An 18120-nucleotide genomic window follows, 5' to 3' on the forward strand; every position below is an offset into this window, starting at 1 on the left:
TGCACATCCGAGTGGCGGATTTTTTTTTTTGATGCAAACCGAGTCGTACCTGTCAAAACACCCACATTGAACTTTACTAAAATAAAGATCACGCTTTTTTTTTAGGTGTAATTGTGTATTGCCTAAACCAAATCATCATAATAAAGAATAGCTAAGAAGTGTGACTCCATGCAACTTGTTTGTCGTATTTGTCCGGTGATACGAGCTTTCTGGTGTTTTGAATTGTAGCCTACTTCAAGTGCAATTCAATCGGCTTAGCGCAATACTGGGTTCTTTAAGACGATCACTGGAAATTTCAATATGTCTCAAGCAACCATAATTTTTAAACACTTTTTGAAGTTTCATTGACTGTTTTTTGTAAAAAGATCAGCTAAAAAAGGCAACATAATCTCAATTATGGCAGTGACGGTGATATAAACTAGGAGTGAAATGAAATACATTTGATCATTTGAATTATGATAGATTGAATACAACCTGTCAAAGAAAAACCATATGAAACGTACTTTCACTTCTGCAGTTGAGCGGGCCGATTTGAGTATTGCCGCACATCGCCATCAATCCAGCATTTTGCACCCCCAACAACTTACGAATGAGGAACTGCTATGGAACTTGAAGACAAATAAAATGTTGTTTTCGTTGAAACTCCAAGTCACAGTGCATGCACTCAATCACAATTCTAATGATTTGTAACAATTCAAGCCGTTGGCTAAATGCTGAATTTCGCTTGTCGATCAGATGACAGCTGGCCGTGCATACTACGCTGACGGCACTAGAATTCATTCCTCTGGCTAATTTGGCCTATTTGTACTTCCCTACGAACGCCACTGCAGGTGCATACACCACTGTGAATATTTATTACCTTGTCTCCCGATGGTGCTGCTTCGCAGAGGACGACAGCCACTAGTACAATTACTCCGAGCAGGAATTCACAGCGCCGGGGAACCAACATGGCGGCGGTGGCGGCAGCGGCAGCTGTGGCAGGCGATACCTCGTTCTAGCAGCGCCTGAGGTCGGTAGTTAGATTCCTCGTCGGTCTCTCATCTGTCTGAAATATAAAAAAATGCACAGCTCCTGTTTAGAAAGTTGCTTCTTCCCCTTAAACCAAGCAATTCAAATATGCAGCGTTAGCATGTGTTCGCTGGATACTAAGCACTGAAACGCTGCATTATGCTAGAGGATAACAAAATTGTCTGATACGGAGACAAACGTGTACATTTCTGTGATTACAATGATGTCACATTGCTTTTCTACTAATGCTTCGGCAACGTATTCTATTGTGAAAAAAAAAACATAGCGAAAAACAACGGACCGGACGAAGAAGGACACATACAGAGCACTCTGTACTTGTCCTTTATCGTCTGGTCTCACGTTTTTTGTGCTTTTTTTATTCACTATGTCGTACCAACACGAACAAGCAACCACTTTAGCAGCATATTTTACAGTGCGTTCAGAAACATCAACGCCATATTCCACAATTAAGACGGTGTACAGAGCTCTATTTCCCAATGCAAATGTTAACCGCATTGGACATAAAAATGTGTGATTATGAACAAAATTTAGGTCACTGGGGTTTCCGCCAGGAGTGTACAAATAATTGGAAATGATAACCCGTCACTGGAGGCCAAAAATAGGGTATCTGTCTTTCTTTTCTCAAGCGCTACATAAGTATAGGAAGGTCACTTCTATACTGTATTCGAAATATTTGAATACCACAAAATTTGATTTCATACATTAAAATGATCGCAAACAAATACGTCACTATGTCACATTTTGGCAAATTTAATGCGCAATAAACACATTCGTTGAATGTTAACACATCAGCTCTATTGTGTCTAGTGAAATGCTGTTTTCGTAGTATAGGGAAAGGGTGAACTGCACAGTGGTGGGGCGGCTTCCCGAATTTCCCTATAGTGCGTATTCATCCTTCATTCATTAAATAATTACAAATGTTGTTCTGCTGAGCAGCAGTTTTTATGCAATCCTTAAGTTTTATGTGTTTTTTTCGCTGTAGAGTGAACATGGGTTTTTACGTCTGGTTGGTGTGTTATATTGTTTTTTTTTGCAAAATTGAACTGTTTTATTAATCCTATTCCGAATGATTTGACAAGTATTTGATATTAAGATGGTTTTCACTATTAACATTTGCATTTAACTTGAAAATTTGACGTTCCCGTGGCCCTATAGTTCCCAGTCGCTATTGGGGCATATATTGCAATGTATTAAATGAAACCACTAACCTTGTAAGAAATAAACTAAAGCTATTCTTGCAACAAACACCAAATAGAGACTCGTGGTGTAACCTGAAGCAGAAAACGGCTGCGGCTCAGCCTTTACAAGCGAAAGCATGTTTGCTTGGTCATAGATGTTTCCATTTTCAGTCGAAGCCCGGTTTGCCAGTTGAACAAACAGACCGCGTCGGAAATTTTGTACGGCCTGCACTGACTACCGTTGTCTCGTCGTTTCCGACGTCGACGTGAGATACGCCAGGCCTCTTAACCACCCGTGCTCACTTCATTCATAGGGACGTTAGGAACATGTCTGCGAGATGAACTCGCCCCGCCGCGGTGGTCTAGTGGCTAAGGTACTCGGCTGCTGACCCGCAGGGCGCGGGTTCGAATCCCGCCTGCGGCGGCTGCATTTCCGATGGAGGCGGAAATGTTGTAGGCCCGTGTGCTCAGATTTGGGTGCACGTTAAAGAACCCCAGGTGGTCTAAATTTCCGGAGCCCTCCACTACGGCGTCTCTCATAATCATATAGTGGTTTTGGGACGTTAAATCCCACATATCAATCAATCAATGCGAGATGAACTCACAACGAGGTTAGCCGAAAGTTACTGAATACCAGCTCCTAAAAATACGCTACCTGAATCAGTCCCTATTGAGACACTACGGCGTTGATGCGGCATCATATTAGGATGCAAAATACTAAATTTCAATTTTCATGGGTTTTTGAATGATGTCGCCAATAACTTCTTTTAGCTTTCAAAAAGTCGCGAAACACTTTAAAGCCTTGGCGGCGCTTTGTTAGATTATTCTTCGAGAGACTGGCAGCAAAATCATCAGTGTCAAAAATAATCACTGCTAACAAGTTTCCAAAGCAAAGAATCACAGCATGTCCACGGAGTGAATGATGATGAGCGGGGCGAAGCGTCCGTCAGCCCGTCTGTGCTTCTGTCCGTCCGTTCGTTCTTGCTTCCGTCTGTCCGCGTGACCATCCGTGCGTTCATCCATGTGTCCATCTATCTGTCCATGCGTCTGTCTGTGAGTCAATCCATTCGTCTGTCCGTCCGTTCGTGCGTCTATATGTCTGTCTATCAGTCCGTCCGTCTGCTAGTCTATCCGTTCGTTAATCCGTGCTTCCGTCCGTGCGCCCATCTAGTGAAAATTTCAAGTACTGCCATCTGCCAACGTCCCTATGCATGAAGGGAGCACGGGCGGTCAAGAGGCCTGGCGTATCTAGCGTCGACTTCGCAAACGACGAAACAACGGTAGTCAATGCACGCCGTACAAAATTACCGACGAGGTCTATTGTTGAATTGGCAAACCGAGCTTCGGCTGAAAACGGAAACATCTATGACCAAGCGAAGATGCTTTAGCTTATATATCCAGTACTTGAATTCTTGAATTCTGTGCAAGATTTGGGCGTCATTTTTGACAGGCGTCTCTCGTTCTTTCTCCACGCCGATGCCCTATGGGCTAGGGTGGAGACACTACTGTCGTGTGTCAACACCTTATAGCCCCTTCTCGGACACACAAGACTACATGCTCAACACGTTTTGACGCTATTGTGTAGCCTATGAAAAAGGTTGTTTCGGCTGTAGCGTGGATATTCGCGATATCGGCAACGTATACGTTGTGGGGTTTCGCAATGAAGCCCACGCTCGGAATGAGCGGAGACAGCAGACTTGGTCAAGCTAAACCAAACATACATTTATTTTACTGACCTTAATATGATTCGCATCCTCGGTGGCACATACCCGCTCTAGTGCGGGTATGTGCCACCGGTGGCTACCTACTACTACATACATCGGATGATGTACAGACCCACGCCTTAAGGAGCCTCGCCCCTAAAAGTTGAATTTGTGGAACATTACAGTTTCTCAAGTTAGAATGCACAGACAGTTAGCGCCAAGGTACAATGTTAATATGTATTTAATTATAATGGTTTATGGGAAGCTGTACGATATACTCGTGTTCGAACGGAATCAGTTCCACCTGGAATATGTGAACTGCGGCTATTGTTATCTTTTGTTGCTGAAGGAGTTCTCGTGGCATGCGTAATCTCATTTTATTGAGAACACTAAACTGGTACTTTCATAAAACAGCGCCATTGCCACTGCCGATGGGGAAATGCTTTCTATTCTTCAAAACAATACTTGCCACTTAGTGCTTCGAGAGCACGCAATGAGCACATTTTTTTTTCGGGTATCGTGTTCACTAGAGCTATACCAGTAACATCGATGGTAGATACACATTATGCAGTGGAAGCATCAAATGGGTGGACAGGAAGCCGGAGCTGCACAACAAGAACTTGAGGTGAAATCACAGAAAAATAACAATAAACGTGTTTATTGGAGGCGGTGATTCAGATATCCTTTTTATTAAAGGTTATTCTCTTTACAACAAGCACCATTCTTGCGGCCTTCCTCATGAAACATGCCTCGCTAGTGACAACCCCGCGAAGGACAGCTGTCTTTTGGCCTTTGCACAAAGGCGAAAGAACGCACAGCTGCTGTTCTAGCAGTCGTCTCCGGCTGGGAGCGACGAACCGCATTCAGCATCTCAGCACAGATGCACACAAAGCGAACGAAAGGGAAATATGCATGAGGAAACCATGTGGTTACGCCTCGTTTTGCTGTGCGCATCTCTACTGCAGAAACTGCACTCATTCAGGAAACCGTCAGTGTTCTGCACATAACTACAGCGCAAGACGACTGAAACCAAAGCAAAATACCAAACGGAGCTGCAGCTAAGTAAAAAGAGCTTTTGTAGTTATGGGTACCTGTGTATAGACGCGGATTAGACCAACAAATACAAAGAGTTGTAGGCTTGTTAAGCTGTCCGAGGACAGCTTTTTTTTATATACGATTCGCCCATCTGTATCTCACCTAGATGGTAAATAAACTTATTAGTACTATTAACATGAATATTACTATTCTCATTACAGAAAAAAAGTATAGCTATACAAACAAACACATATGCAAGCCGCTCGGCTACCATCTCCAGCGCCTATAATGTGCATGCACCTTTACTTATGCAGATGGCGTTCTTTTTGGGATTCAAAGCTCACACGGAGGACAATGCTTCTCACCCATCTAGGATTTGCCAACAAAACATGCATCAACGGCTTATACATGCACGCCCAAAACTAAGTTGGCAAGCAATGGATTTCAATACAGCTAGAACCATTAAAACATCGCAGGGAGGACCCCATCAATATGCTTCGTTCCGTCAGAGCTATGCAGCAGGTATCTTGAAAAACCAATGGTGACCAATAATGACCATTGATTAGGTAGTTGGAAGCTACTACGTTGGCTGACTACTGACTACGGCAGTAGTGAGCCAACGTTGGCAGAGATCCCTTGCGTTGGTTAGCACCCTTTGCGTATAATACCTTGCGTAAGCAGTGTTATATACGCAAGTGATGTCAGCGTAGAATGTAAGAAAGTGTGTAAGCATTCCAGTTAGCATGGCAGGCATTCCTTGCGTAAGCATTCCAGGCTTACCCCGTATATAGAAAGGAATTACCAAGGAACAAGGAAGAAGGTTTACGCGTTAACTGCAACGGCTAAGCGCTATAGGCGCAATTCAGAATATGACGAGATAAATGGGTATGCAGAAAAAATTGTTCTGGCGAATGTGCTTGGAGGTCATCCTGAATCAGTTCTGACATGCTACTGAACGCTGGCGATCAAAAATGGAGCGAGGATACCTTGAGAGAAAGGAGACGTGTGCAACGTATATGCGCCACGAAGGCACCAAGTGACCTCGAGAAGCGAAGACTCGCTGCACTTGTCAACCTAGACATCTTTCGCACAAGAACTCTGTGGGCAGCCTAGTGACCACAACGTCGGCAATCAGGGTCCGGCGAGCTATCATAAAAAAGTTTCGTACTAGTCAAGGTTTTGCTTTAATAACAAGTCGGATGTGTCTCGGGCCGCTTTCATTTTTCATTTCTGTATGAATTAAGTCGACATCTCAAATAAAAGTTACCGTCATTAACATAATGTACACTTGTTTCACTTTGTTCGCTTCTGACACTGCTGCAACTAACGGGAAATTAAGGTGCTATGTTTTCGTTATGCTGAAAATTTGCCGATTCCGAATTTTTTTGGTGTGTGTTTTGCTTATTTCTATTTTTCGCATTCTTTCAAAAAGTGGAATGCTGTTATTAGCTTTTTTTCATCTTAAGCATACTTTTATTCGGTCCCTTTCATTTACGTATTTGTGCTTGTTTACTTGTATAGATTACTTCATGGATGCTGCCACGTTTTCTGCCCTGCATTGCTGGAGTGTGGAGCTAGTCAAACTGCGTTTGTATCGCAGCATTTTCCCCGCATTCCTCACCACGCCCTCCACACCAGACGCGACGTTAGCCACTGAGCCACCAAAGAGCACGTCTTTCGTCGTAGTAACGACGAACCTTTTATCACTGGCGCACAAAACCGGGAGAATCTCGGGAGGAATATCAGCGTGTTCTCAGCTTTTCCAACGAGATGGTGCGAAGGGTGCGCTGGGCTGGTGTACTATAAGCCCTATATGGCGCGTGATTCCCCATGCGCGTGCGCACGCTCATCTCACCGTGACACAGTATTGGACGCCTTGGGCTTTTACCAGAATTATTGCGTTGTCGTTACAGGGCGCACGGATTGTTACTTCGCTCGCCGCAGCTTTTCAGTTTTGCCAGCGCACTTTTCAAACAAAGCGAAGTAACAACTGTGACATTGCTTAGTTCGCATGCTCATCCCTAGTATACCCGCGCGTATACGTTTCACGCGTCCTTTGAGCTTGAGCATTCCTTTAAGTGTTGAGCTGTGAGCGTTGTCATCTCACCTTCGTCCTGTGTGTGTTCTTTTCGTGCGTCCTTTTTTTCTTGAGCAGCGCGCCGCACGTTTCAACCTGGCTGCCGTTTTTCGCGTAACGTTCCGATTTGGTACTCTCGCATTCGTCGATCTACCCTTGCGGAGAGACTATGACTTCTTTAATTATTCGTGGCTCTTCCTCGGCCATATTCAGTTTTGATCCAAGACCGAGCAAGGCTCCCTCCTCCCCCCCCCCCCCCCCCAACTTATGTCGGATTATTTTTCACCATACGGGGAGGGGGGGAGGGAGTCCTTACTTAGGACTACAAGGCTTTTTTTAGTCAGTATTTGTTTATTTTAGTTTCTATTTCAGCTGGCCTACATCTGAAACTTGAAGCTTGGCTGACCTAGAACATTCCCCCACTCGTGTCTTACATGCATCGTTCAAATCGCAACTGTTCTTAAAAAAACGTGTTCGAGCCTGACAACGCATGCTAAGCCACCGTGCTTTAATAATATTACAAAAATTTTAGAAGAACTAAAAAGTAAAAGAATTGAAACATCCTGTTGAACGACACCCGTAAATATACCAGAAAGTCTCCTCTGGCAAACGTTAACTTTCGCTTAATAGAATGTAGCAGCCGCACTTTTCCCGCCGCTAAGACATTATGGTTCAATGCAGCTCAAAAAAAAAAAAAGCTGATGTGCGAACGCTGGTGTACAAGTTCAATCGTGTTACATGAATGAAAAGTTCATTATACGGAGTCCGTATTCGCATTTGTTTACAAATTCCGCTTGCTATATACCCCCTGTAACTAGTACTTCTACGTTAATATAACACACATACTAGCGGACGCGCTTTATGTAGAGTTATGTACCTTGCAAAATTATTTCTAGATAAGCTTCCTGCTGATGCTATACCTGAAACATTTGGAACGTTCTTAGCCCTCTAACGTCAGTGGCAGGCCGAACAAAAAGCCTGGTGTGAACTGAAAACAAAGATGTTGTCTTGTCGTGTAAAAGCTGAAATACGACAGTGCGTAAGGTACAGCGGCCGTCAGGTGCTACGCTAGGCGCTTGCGCTGAATTTCCCTTATACACACGTGTGACCTGTTTTTTATAGAGGCTTGTATTGGAGAGATCGGTCAGGTGGCCGAGTCAGCAACAGCTGCATTGTTAAGGAAATAATACGCAGCAAGATAGAACAAGCAAGCAAGCTACGACGTAAAATCACTTTAGTCGCACGCGCACACACGCACATAAACACACACACACACACACACACACACACACACACACACACACACACACACACACACACACACACACACACACACACACACACACACACACACACACACACACACACAAACACACACACACACACACGTACACACGCACACGCGCACGCGCACATGCACACGCACATGCACACGCACGCACACACACATGCACACGCACGCACACACATGCATACGCACACACACACGCACACACACACACACGCACACACACATGCACACGCACACACACACGCACACACACACGCACACACACACGCACACACGCACACACGTACACACGCACACACGCACACACGCACACACACACACGCACGCACACACACGCACACATACACGCGTGCACACGCGCACACACACACGCACACAAGGAGTAGACGGAACGCACTCAAGTATATTTGACATCGCATTCAACTTCCACGTGTTTTTTAAATGTAATCAAACATCTGCGCATCATTTCGCATGAATTGACCTTTTTTGTCTTTTGTGTGTAAATAATTTCATTTGTGCTTTGCTCACACTATCCTCGCATACTCTATTACGGGTGAAATCAACATGAAAAAGATCACTGACAAATATGAGCTTTTTTCTTTTCGTTTGCTTAGAACTGTAATTTCTTTAGCACTGTCAATCTATACAGAAAAAATGGCTTCCTATACTGACCAATCTTTGCGACATTTTTTTTATCGACCCCCCCCCCCCCTGAAAGATACGTTTTGTTTTTACTAATTCACAATTTTTGCTCGCATTATGCTCTTCCTTTTTTTGGTGTCTAAGGCATTTTCATTATACATACTCATCTTTACGGAGGGTGTAGTATACACGCAGCTGTAATAATGTTCGGGGAATCATGTCCACGAGTAAACCGATTTATCTTTTACGTCTTGCTGTGGACGAACACCGCAGTTCCGACGTATATCGTTTTTATCCTTCGAACAGTTGCTAATGTTCGCCCTTTTGTGAACCCGTCCTGTTGCAACGTCAACGCACCAGTGCCCAGTATATGTGATTAGCAGCGCCGCATAGTCGCAAACGCATGAAGACACCCTCTTCCTCGTCTGTCCGTGAAGTATGTTAAGTAATTAGGAGCAGTGGGAGGCTTCCTTGCACGGTTTCAAACCCGACGTTCATAAGGCCATCCTGGGTTGGACAGAGAGGGTTGCGGAAGACTACCGAGTGTAGCCATCTCCCTTCATCTCTATCTTATTGCCCCTTTCCTTTTAAAAGCAAAAATGAAGCTTTGGCTTACCTGCCTACCAGACTGCACGAACATAAATAGGCGAGAAAAACCACAATAATGATTGTACACATACATCAACACACAAAGCATACGCAGACACAGTGTTGGCTGCTGTAAATTTGTATAACCGGGCATTGCCACAACAGGAACAGCTGGGGGAATAAATTAGGACCACGAGGGTGCACGCATCGGCTGTCACATCCATTTGGCTCGGGTTACGGTGCAGACGTCGTGCACACCGAACATCGTTCCGGAAAAGTGACGGTTGCTTTCCCACCCGTATAGCCGTAGTGCCTGCATTTCAAGCCCGGTGTAGCAATGGTAACGGTGATCGGTTGCCGACCCTTTAAGGTCGCGGGTTCAATGCTGGGGGTGGCGGTCGCATTTAGATGGAGGCCAAATGCTCAGCGCCCATACACCAAGTGATATACGTTACAAAAAACGCGAGATGGTCGAAATTTCCGGAGCCCCCCGCTATGACGTCAAATATTTATGTCGTGGTTTTGGGACTGGTAATCCCAGATAATATTTTTTTACGAGGTGTGAACACCTGTTTTTACACGTTTTGGGGAACGCCAGACCATCCCAAGGGATCGAAAGTATTCGGAAATCTCCACTGTGGCGTGCATCACAAGTGAATACTGTTTTGGTAGGGAAAACCGTATCCGTTATTTTCATAGCAGTTTTATATTTGCCTATTATTTTGAAGCTGAAATCCCAGCCTGCACCGAAGGTTGCCAGACGGTGCGGGAAAAACACGCACGAATTAACCGTCAGCTCCAAGACCGAGGAGTTTCTTTTGAAATTATACAAAATAAACTACCCGGGCTTTGTGAAGGTGGGTAGAAAATGCAAAAGCACTGTCAGTTTATATACAACTGGACGACTGACTTAAGGTGGAGTGAGGCTTCGTTCGGTACAAAAACTTCGATTCTCATTTTTTAAGGGGCGAAGCTCCTTAAGGCGTGGGTCTGTACGTCCTACGATGTATGTAGCAGTAGCAGTAGGTAGCCACCGCTGGCACATACCCACTCTAGAGCGGGTATGTGCCACAGGGGATGCGAGATGGGAGATGGCGGTACTTGGAGCGTTCACTAGATGGACGCACGGACGGACGGACAGACAGACTAGCAGACAAACGGACGGATGGATGGACGCACGGACGTAGGAACGCATGGACGCACAAACGGACAGACGGATGGATGGACTCACGCACGGACGCATGGACAGACGGACGGACACATAGATGGACGTACGGATGGTCGCGCAGAGGGACGGAAGCAAGAACGAACGGACGGATGGAAGCACGGACGGGCTGATGGATGCTTTGCCCCACTCATCATCATTCCCTCCGTGGATATACTGTGATTTTTTTCAGTCATTCGTCACAGATTTTTCGATCTGGTAGAATTTATCGATTGGCATCTGGCAGAATTTATCACACTTGTGTATTCTGGTTGAAAAATAATGTTTGACCACTTTCTTCAGCACGTTGACGGGAAGTGTGGGTGCACTTCAACAGAATTCCTGCGTTATTAAAACAACATCAATTTGGGAAGTTTGGTACTTTCACCTCGGGAACTAAAGGACATCAGCAAACAAAACTTCTGGTATGCCATAAACAGTGGCTTTTTACATAATTGAAACAAGAATCAGTAGCCTGACTGTATTTATTTTTAGTATAAGAACAACAATTCATAAGCGATAGTTTTCATAATCGATGACGGAAAAAAAGAGCGTCACAATTGTATTCTTTCTTGCACGTGAAGAGCTTTTTTTCGACTTCTGTAGAGCATATGCAACTACCTTGCACAAAGGTTCAGAGCTCCGTAATTGTTGGTTCCTGTGAATATATATATATATATATATATATGACCCACGCAGGCCTATATTGGGGGAGTTTCCTCATATCGGCAGCAGCAATACAGCACACGAGAGGAAGCTCAAAAAGTGCCATTCATTGGATATTAGCTTTGAACTAAGCCAAGGCTAAGAAGACGAAGCATTCATAGCAAGGTCTCGTTCCGAAATCAAACTTATGAGATAGGCGACATCTCTATCAGACGTCGCTTGGCAAGCGAATTGGGGCGCGTAACAGACATTTTCACGTTAGAAACGTTTTCTTCCTTCTTCCTCTTTCACCTCAGCTAAAATATGCTTGCTGGCCAGAGACATCCCCTCATAAATTATACGTTCAGCCAATACGCTAGCTTTCTTGCAATGTATTAAACATGACGCAAACTGCCTGGAACATTATAATCAGGCGAAACCAACATTTATCTCGGTCTGCGATAAGCGAAAGCTTGTGTACTACAGAAATAACAGGCGTTCAAATATCCATCCACCAACAGCTGGAGAGAAGCAACGATACTGCAGTGAGGGCAATGCTCGAGGGATGGAATGTAGAAATACGTCTTTATTCATAGCTGGTGCAAAAGTCTTCGGGCTTTGGCGTCTGTGTGTAAAATACGTGTACATATTGTTGCTGGGTTACCTCCCAGCAGTGTGCATTATATACACACTGCTCACTGCCCTGGCCTTTAATTTGTTGACGCTCCATGAATTATCTTGCGATGTTAACGATGTCATAAGGCACAGATATGCTTTAACAACTTTTTTCTCAACTTGCCCCCTTTCTTGTGAGCACTGTTCCGAAAAGCTTCCTACATTAGGTGACCTCAAAAATACTGCTAATTCTTTAGATTAGGCAAGATAAAGCTACAGATATATGCGAACGAACATGCAGTTTTATAGCGCTCGTACTTTACCACTGCCGCATTCTATGATATTGTGATCACTATGTGCAGAGATCAGTATTTCATGATAGATTTTGCAGTTTGCAAGAGTAGTCCTGCCTGTGGTCAATTTCCCCTGAAGCTTCTTAACAGTAATGTGCATTGTGAAGCAGAGAAAAAAGAACATTCAACGATGGCACTGAAGCTACAATTTTTTTTGTTTTGGGTGCGAAACTTATAATAAAGCATGCCTATGCAGTCAATAATAGACTACGCTAAGGTGTTTAATAACAGTAATAAGTTAGTTGTTAGTAGGCGCTATCCAAGTGTCTGTCAGCTTTGCTTATGTAATGTTAAGAGCTCTAAAAATCACGGGATTTCACTTGCCACGATTCCCACATGATGGCAAAAAAGGTGCTTGTAGCTTTGAACTGCATTATGCTACGCTAGAAGGCTACATGAGCGGGATAACGGAGAATACGGAAATAATAGCGAAACGAGAAGAAAATGTGTATACATGTCTGAACCATGGTGTGAATCTTAATATGTACTGTATCCTGCAAAATTTACTGTCACATGCGTAAGTGACCCGAACTCTGTAGAAATATTGAGGCGGGTTCAAGCAACTTATGCGTTGCATATTTTTATTTCGTGTCTATATAATTGAAAATAAACAGCTTTCGTGTATGGAAGTTATGGTTTTCGGGAGTTGCTTATGGCTTAGAGGTGATTTTTTGTTCTCCATTTGGTCCATTCGACGCTCAGAGGTTAAAGTCCTATTGCATGTCTGTGAATGGGCTGTAGGGGCATTCTACATTACTTACTCTGGGACACACCTTGCATCAAAAGGAGGCACGCATTTCCTTACATAGAGAGAGAGAGAGAGAGAGAGAGAGAGAGAGGGAGAGGTTTGATTGACAGAAAGGAACAGAGGTCAGCTTGAATGATAGTGTGCTCTAGCCTGCTACTCTACACTAATAGAAAGGAATGGGAATGTGCATACCTTTATGGTGTATTCACACTTGAATGAGCGAAGAGAAAGCGCCAGAGTAAATGTACAACCACGCGTATCGAGAACGTTCACATTTGTTGCGCCTCTTATGAGTGCTGCTGCCGCCGCTCACAGAATTCATTGCACTTTACCCGCCTCCTGGACAATCAATGTCGTATGGAATTCAACTTATGCATGCAAAAAAATAATTAAATTCACGCATCTCGACGCAGTGAATAATGACGAGTGGGCGAAGATAGGTCCTAAGGTCCATACTGTCTACGTTGACTTCAGCGACTAGTATGAATGGTGAATAGATGTATGAACAGATGAATGGACTGATGATGAACGGACGGACGGATGGATAAGTGAGCGGAAGCTCGAATGCACGGATGGACGGACGCAGCACCGAAGGACGGATGGACAGGTAGATGCATGGTTGGGCGGACGAATGAACTCGTGGACGCATGGACGCACAGACAGGTGCATGCATGTATGGGCAGACGGACGGATGCATGGACGCGCAGATGCCACAGGTTATCATGAATTGCGCTGTCATATACTTGATTGGTGTACACATACAGCTGGTTTTTTACACCGATGCTTTCGTTTCAAGTTAGTTGTACAGGTGTTCAGTTTCGGTTTCGGTTTTATGGAGCGTGACAGACAAGGTTCGCTCCTAAGGCGCTTCGTCCCTAAAGGACATTTCGCCTTTTGAAACCGTTGCTCCGAGAGATAAACCAGCAGAAACTGCATAAGTGGAAACGCCGGCAGCGGTGGTGGTAGATTCACCAGGCTGGGCAAAGGCGATTGGAGCTGACTCGCTGCTGCTGCATACGCTGCGATTTCCATTGTGTTCGGAAGTCTGAAAATTCGAAACAGGCGTCCTTGTCGAGGCGTTGAAGTTTGCCAGGCTGCACAGGTAGTTCGCAGTTGGACCGATGTGAACCACCGCCGATGATTTCACCGCCATGTTGAATTCATGGCCGGTTGTTTATATCAAGTTGTGTATAAGCTTGTGGCAACAAAGTACGGCTCGCCATGAAGAGGAAAGGCGTGCCGCTATTGCGTGCCGGAAAAAGCGATCCTGGACCGATTTTTGCGCGTATGGCTAGCCATTTTTTCCCCGCCCGCTTAAAAGACTAAGCGAGTGCAATTCCGCAGAGTTTTTCCGCTATCGCCCCCTACGAGGTGAAGTGTGAAAGCGTGCTAGGTAGATGTGTAGCAGTGTTTATTCGCCTTATCAGTGCTATGCGCCCACTGTCCTATCAGGCTGGAAGAGAGAAAATAAAAGATCACGCCGCAGTTAGCTTCAAAACGTCTTATATTTTCGGATACAGATGAGAAACAGGAATGATTTATCTTTTCCGAATGATACAAAATAGCTTTGTAAATGTCCTTCCAAATTTATATGCCCCAATGACACTAAGCTGGAACGCTAGGAGTCAAGACAAATAGCAATCGCATCTTCAATTCATGAAATAAGAACTTTTTGCTTGCAACGCCTAAATTTCGTCTTTTTTTTTAACAGAAAGGAACCTGTAGGCAATGTAAACATTTTTTGCTTTTTCGAGTAGGACCTAAAGGGAGGCATTTTTTTTCTTGTTTGGTTTCCTCAATCAACGTCATAAGATTGCTGGGAAAAGTCATGCGATCACTCATGAAATATTTCAGTGAGTTATATTTTGACTGGAGTTGTACATGTTGGCAATACTTAGAATGCGCAATGTCGCTTAACACACAGGATCATTAGATATAGCTTTTTTAAGGGCATTATTACCAGCAATCTAAGACGCAATAAGTATAGATGTAGATGTATCGCATCGTATAAATGGCAACGGCAAAGCTTGCCCTCGAATATATTCGTGAATTAGGATACTTTGCTGTTAAAGGTTGGCAAGTTATAGTAATGTGCAATATTCGGGGGGGGGGGGGAGGCAAAGAACAGATGAAACGGGGTTTTTGAAATGTTTAGGTTATGTTAGCTTTGTGTGCTCGAACTATCACGTAATTGCATGTGAAAGATGTGTTAGAAATGAGGGAGAAGGCAGACAAGGCTCAAGTATCCATACACCTATGTCGTTGTTTGACCTTCTACATCTTTCAAGAAGGCAATGACTGTCTAAATGTGCCATCTCTATATCTTAGTTCATTCTATCTTGTATAGTTGAAAAACAATGCTGTCTACCCCATGCAGGAGATGTGGATGCACTTGACTGCTTTTTCAAACAATGCGTTTTTATAACAGTAAACGCCTGAAAACTGGAGCCACTTAATTCGTCATTAATGGTTCCAATACAATTAGAATTAGGGAAACGATAACTCAACCGCTCAAGGACGTTTTTCTATACGACTGGAAATTGACCGATGAAGTTGGGCTTATACGTACTTACAATGAAGCTGGATTAGTGCCAAATTTTTATACGCCCCCCCCCCCCCGCCCCCTGAAAAGGTTACTAAATCATAGGGTGCTTGCCGTGGCCTCCAGAAACCTCCGCCAGCTTGGTTACAGCCCTCCATGTGGTTCAACGTCAAAGTCTGTTAGCATTCTTCAGCGCATCGTTGGTATAGCCGTATCATTCCAAACAGTAGACTCTGTTAGCTGTGAAAGTTATCTGTATGCAACTATTTATCGACTTTACTACACTACGATGACTAAGTGACTCACGATAGCCGTAAGAGATCCACAAGCTGCCGTTAATTAAATACAACATCACAGGATCAAGCCTGAGGGTGCAAGTGAACCGAGTGTATAATAATTAATAATCTTTTGAAAGATAAAATATATCTTCTTGAAATGTGGCCTTTTTGGTAAAATGGTACATGTTCAGAGAAGGAACCGATCGAGTCAAACAAGCACATTTATAAACTGAGTAATGTTAACGCCAAGCGAAACAATGGTTGCAACTGCAACATTGGTAGTTCGAAATTTGGCGCTGCGCAGTAGTTTTGACTGGAATGCTCGCACTAGTAGTTACTTGACAATGACGGTTACACTAACATTATAAGAAATGACAGAGTAATTGCGGGCTTAAGCAAAGTACATGTCATTAAGTCCTCATTTACAGTTTGACAGTGTCACAGGTGGTGGTTCGGCGCACAATTGTCAAACGAAATTTGGCTTTAGTATTAAAAAAGTGAATAGAAGTGTTAATTTCCTGGTTTTTTACAATGTCCTCTACTGCATTGCTTAGATAAGCGTTAATCATGTCGTAAACTCACATGAAAGCAGCAGTATAAAAATAATTTGACACTTCCCAGTAAGCGTCATTGAGCTACTAACACGTACACCCCGTCATTTACAATTTGGCGAAGAGATCACAGGAATATAGAAATAAATACACCTGTCTTGATTGAAAGTAGCTGATGATGACAGAGCTTCAGTACTTTTTCAGCATGAAACTCAATCTTTAAAGGAATTATTACAATAGAGTCCCATATGGTACACTTGGAGCGAGATTACCAAATAAAATCTCATCTTGAAGTTGAAATGTCAACTGTCTGTTATTTTGTTGAAACTTTAGTACAGATGTCTACAAAAACTCCCTGGCGATATCAAGTGACCCAACGTTGCTTACTAATTTTCTAAAACAAAAAGCTTGTAGTCCATATGGAAGAATTAGTATGTGTACGAAAACAGTCCGCTTAATATTTTCCCTATTTCGCTAGCTTTGAGCGCTAAGCAACTACCTGTAAGGCAGAATACCTATGCTTATGATGCAAAAAACGTGTGTACACGTGAACTTCAATGTGCGCACTGAAATGCACAACAACGTTAGCTTATGCGTAGATTCATGAATCAATGCTTTTATAATAAATCGTGTGCAAGTTGAGCTATACTAAACTAGCATATAAACCTGTTCAGAAATGTGTGGACTCAAGATTCAAGCAGCTGCTAAAGCAGTCACGATGCCTAATGCGTGATTGATGATGATGCCATGAACTTTAGTCTAAGCATTCCCTGCTGAATGCATGGTGTGCACATTTGTCTGGTTTTAACCACGGAGCTGTCTAAAGCTTGCTGTAATCTGTCTGCGGTGAACGGAAAGCTACCAGCGTCATGATCCGGTACGCGCTCTCAATGTCATCTTTACATTTCGATGCATTTCTAAACAAAGATTATTGATTGCAACGCGGTGGAACGAGCTTTACTTTGAAGATTACAATTTTGTGGTCTGTGCACTATGTGGCAGGGAGATTGAAATGTGGGGTTTAACGTCCCAAGACCACGATATGCTTATCATAGATGCCGTAGTGGAGGGCTCCGGAAATTTCGACCACCTGGGGTACTTTAACGTGCACCCGAATTTGAGCACACGGGCCTACAACATTTCCGCCTCCATCGGAAATGCAGCCACCGCAGTCGGGATTCGAATCCGTGACCAGCGGGTCAGCAGCCGAGTACCTTAGCCACTAGACCAACGCGGCGGGGTCTGCGGCAGGGAAATCTTGAATTAGATGTTGCAGTTGAAAGTTCATGACGGCCCTCTAAATACAGTTTCCGAGTCGAGGTTAACTTGCCGCCTCTGCTTCGCGGGCTCTCACTTCAGGGTCCGCCTTTCGGCGAGCCTTCTTCGCAGCGCAAAGTGCACATACGACAGATGTGTGGTGGGTACATCGCTTATCGGCAGATTGAGAAGTGACATAGTGGCATTTTGGGTGCTTTCCTGTTTTATGAAAGTTACGGTGGGCGTCTAGTGGGCACCTCCAGGGTACACGCCCAGAGACGTACCACGAGAACAAGAAGCTTGGCGAGCAAGCTCATAAAAGAGAGATCATAGGGGAAGAAATGTCTTGGCGAGAAGAGATTCCAAGCTGCACATCTAAGATCC

The 18120-nt window shown here is 44.0% G+C and overlaps 1 protein-coding gene and 1 non-coding gene across 4 annotated transcripts in view; one reads left to right on the plus strand and one right to left on the minus strand.

Annotated features, from left to right (window-relative positions):
* Positions 1-18120, minus strand: part of LOC119167263 (uncharacterized) — a 35171-nt gene that overhangs the window by 13823 nt on the left and 3228 nt on the right. For 2 of the 3 annotated variants that reach the window (XM_037418717.2, XM_037418716.2), the window contains exon 3: positions 860-1045. In XM_037418717.2, the coding sequence (XP_037274614.2) occupies positions 860-949 (90 nt within the window). In that variant the 5' untranslated portion in view covers positions 950-1045. The remainder of the gene's footprint in view (positions 1-859; positions 1046-18120) is intronic. The other variant, XM_037418718.2, reaches the window with a different exon arrangement.
* Positions 2559-2631, plus strand: TRNAS-GCU (transfer RNA serine (anticodon GCU)). Its single transcript has one exon. It is a non-coding gene; the product is annotated as a tRNA-Ser (tRNA).

The sequence above is a fragment of the Rhipicephalus microplus genome, chromosome 6 (genome assembly GCF_043290135.1).
Source record: "Rhipicephalus microplus isolate Deutch F79 chromosome 6, USDA_Rmic, whole genome shotgun sequence".
Classification (NCBI taxonomy): domain Eukaryota; kingdom Metazoa; phylum Arthropoda; class Arachnida; order Ixodida; family Ixodidae; genus Rhipicephalus; species Rhipicephalus microplus.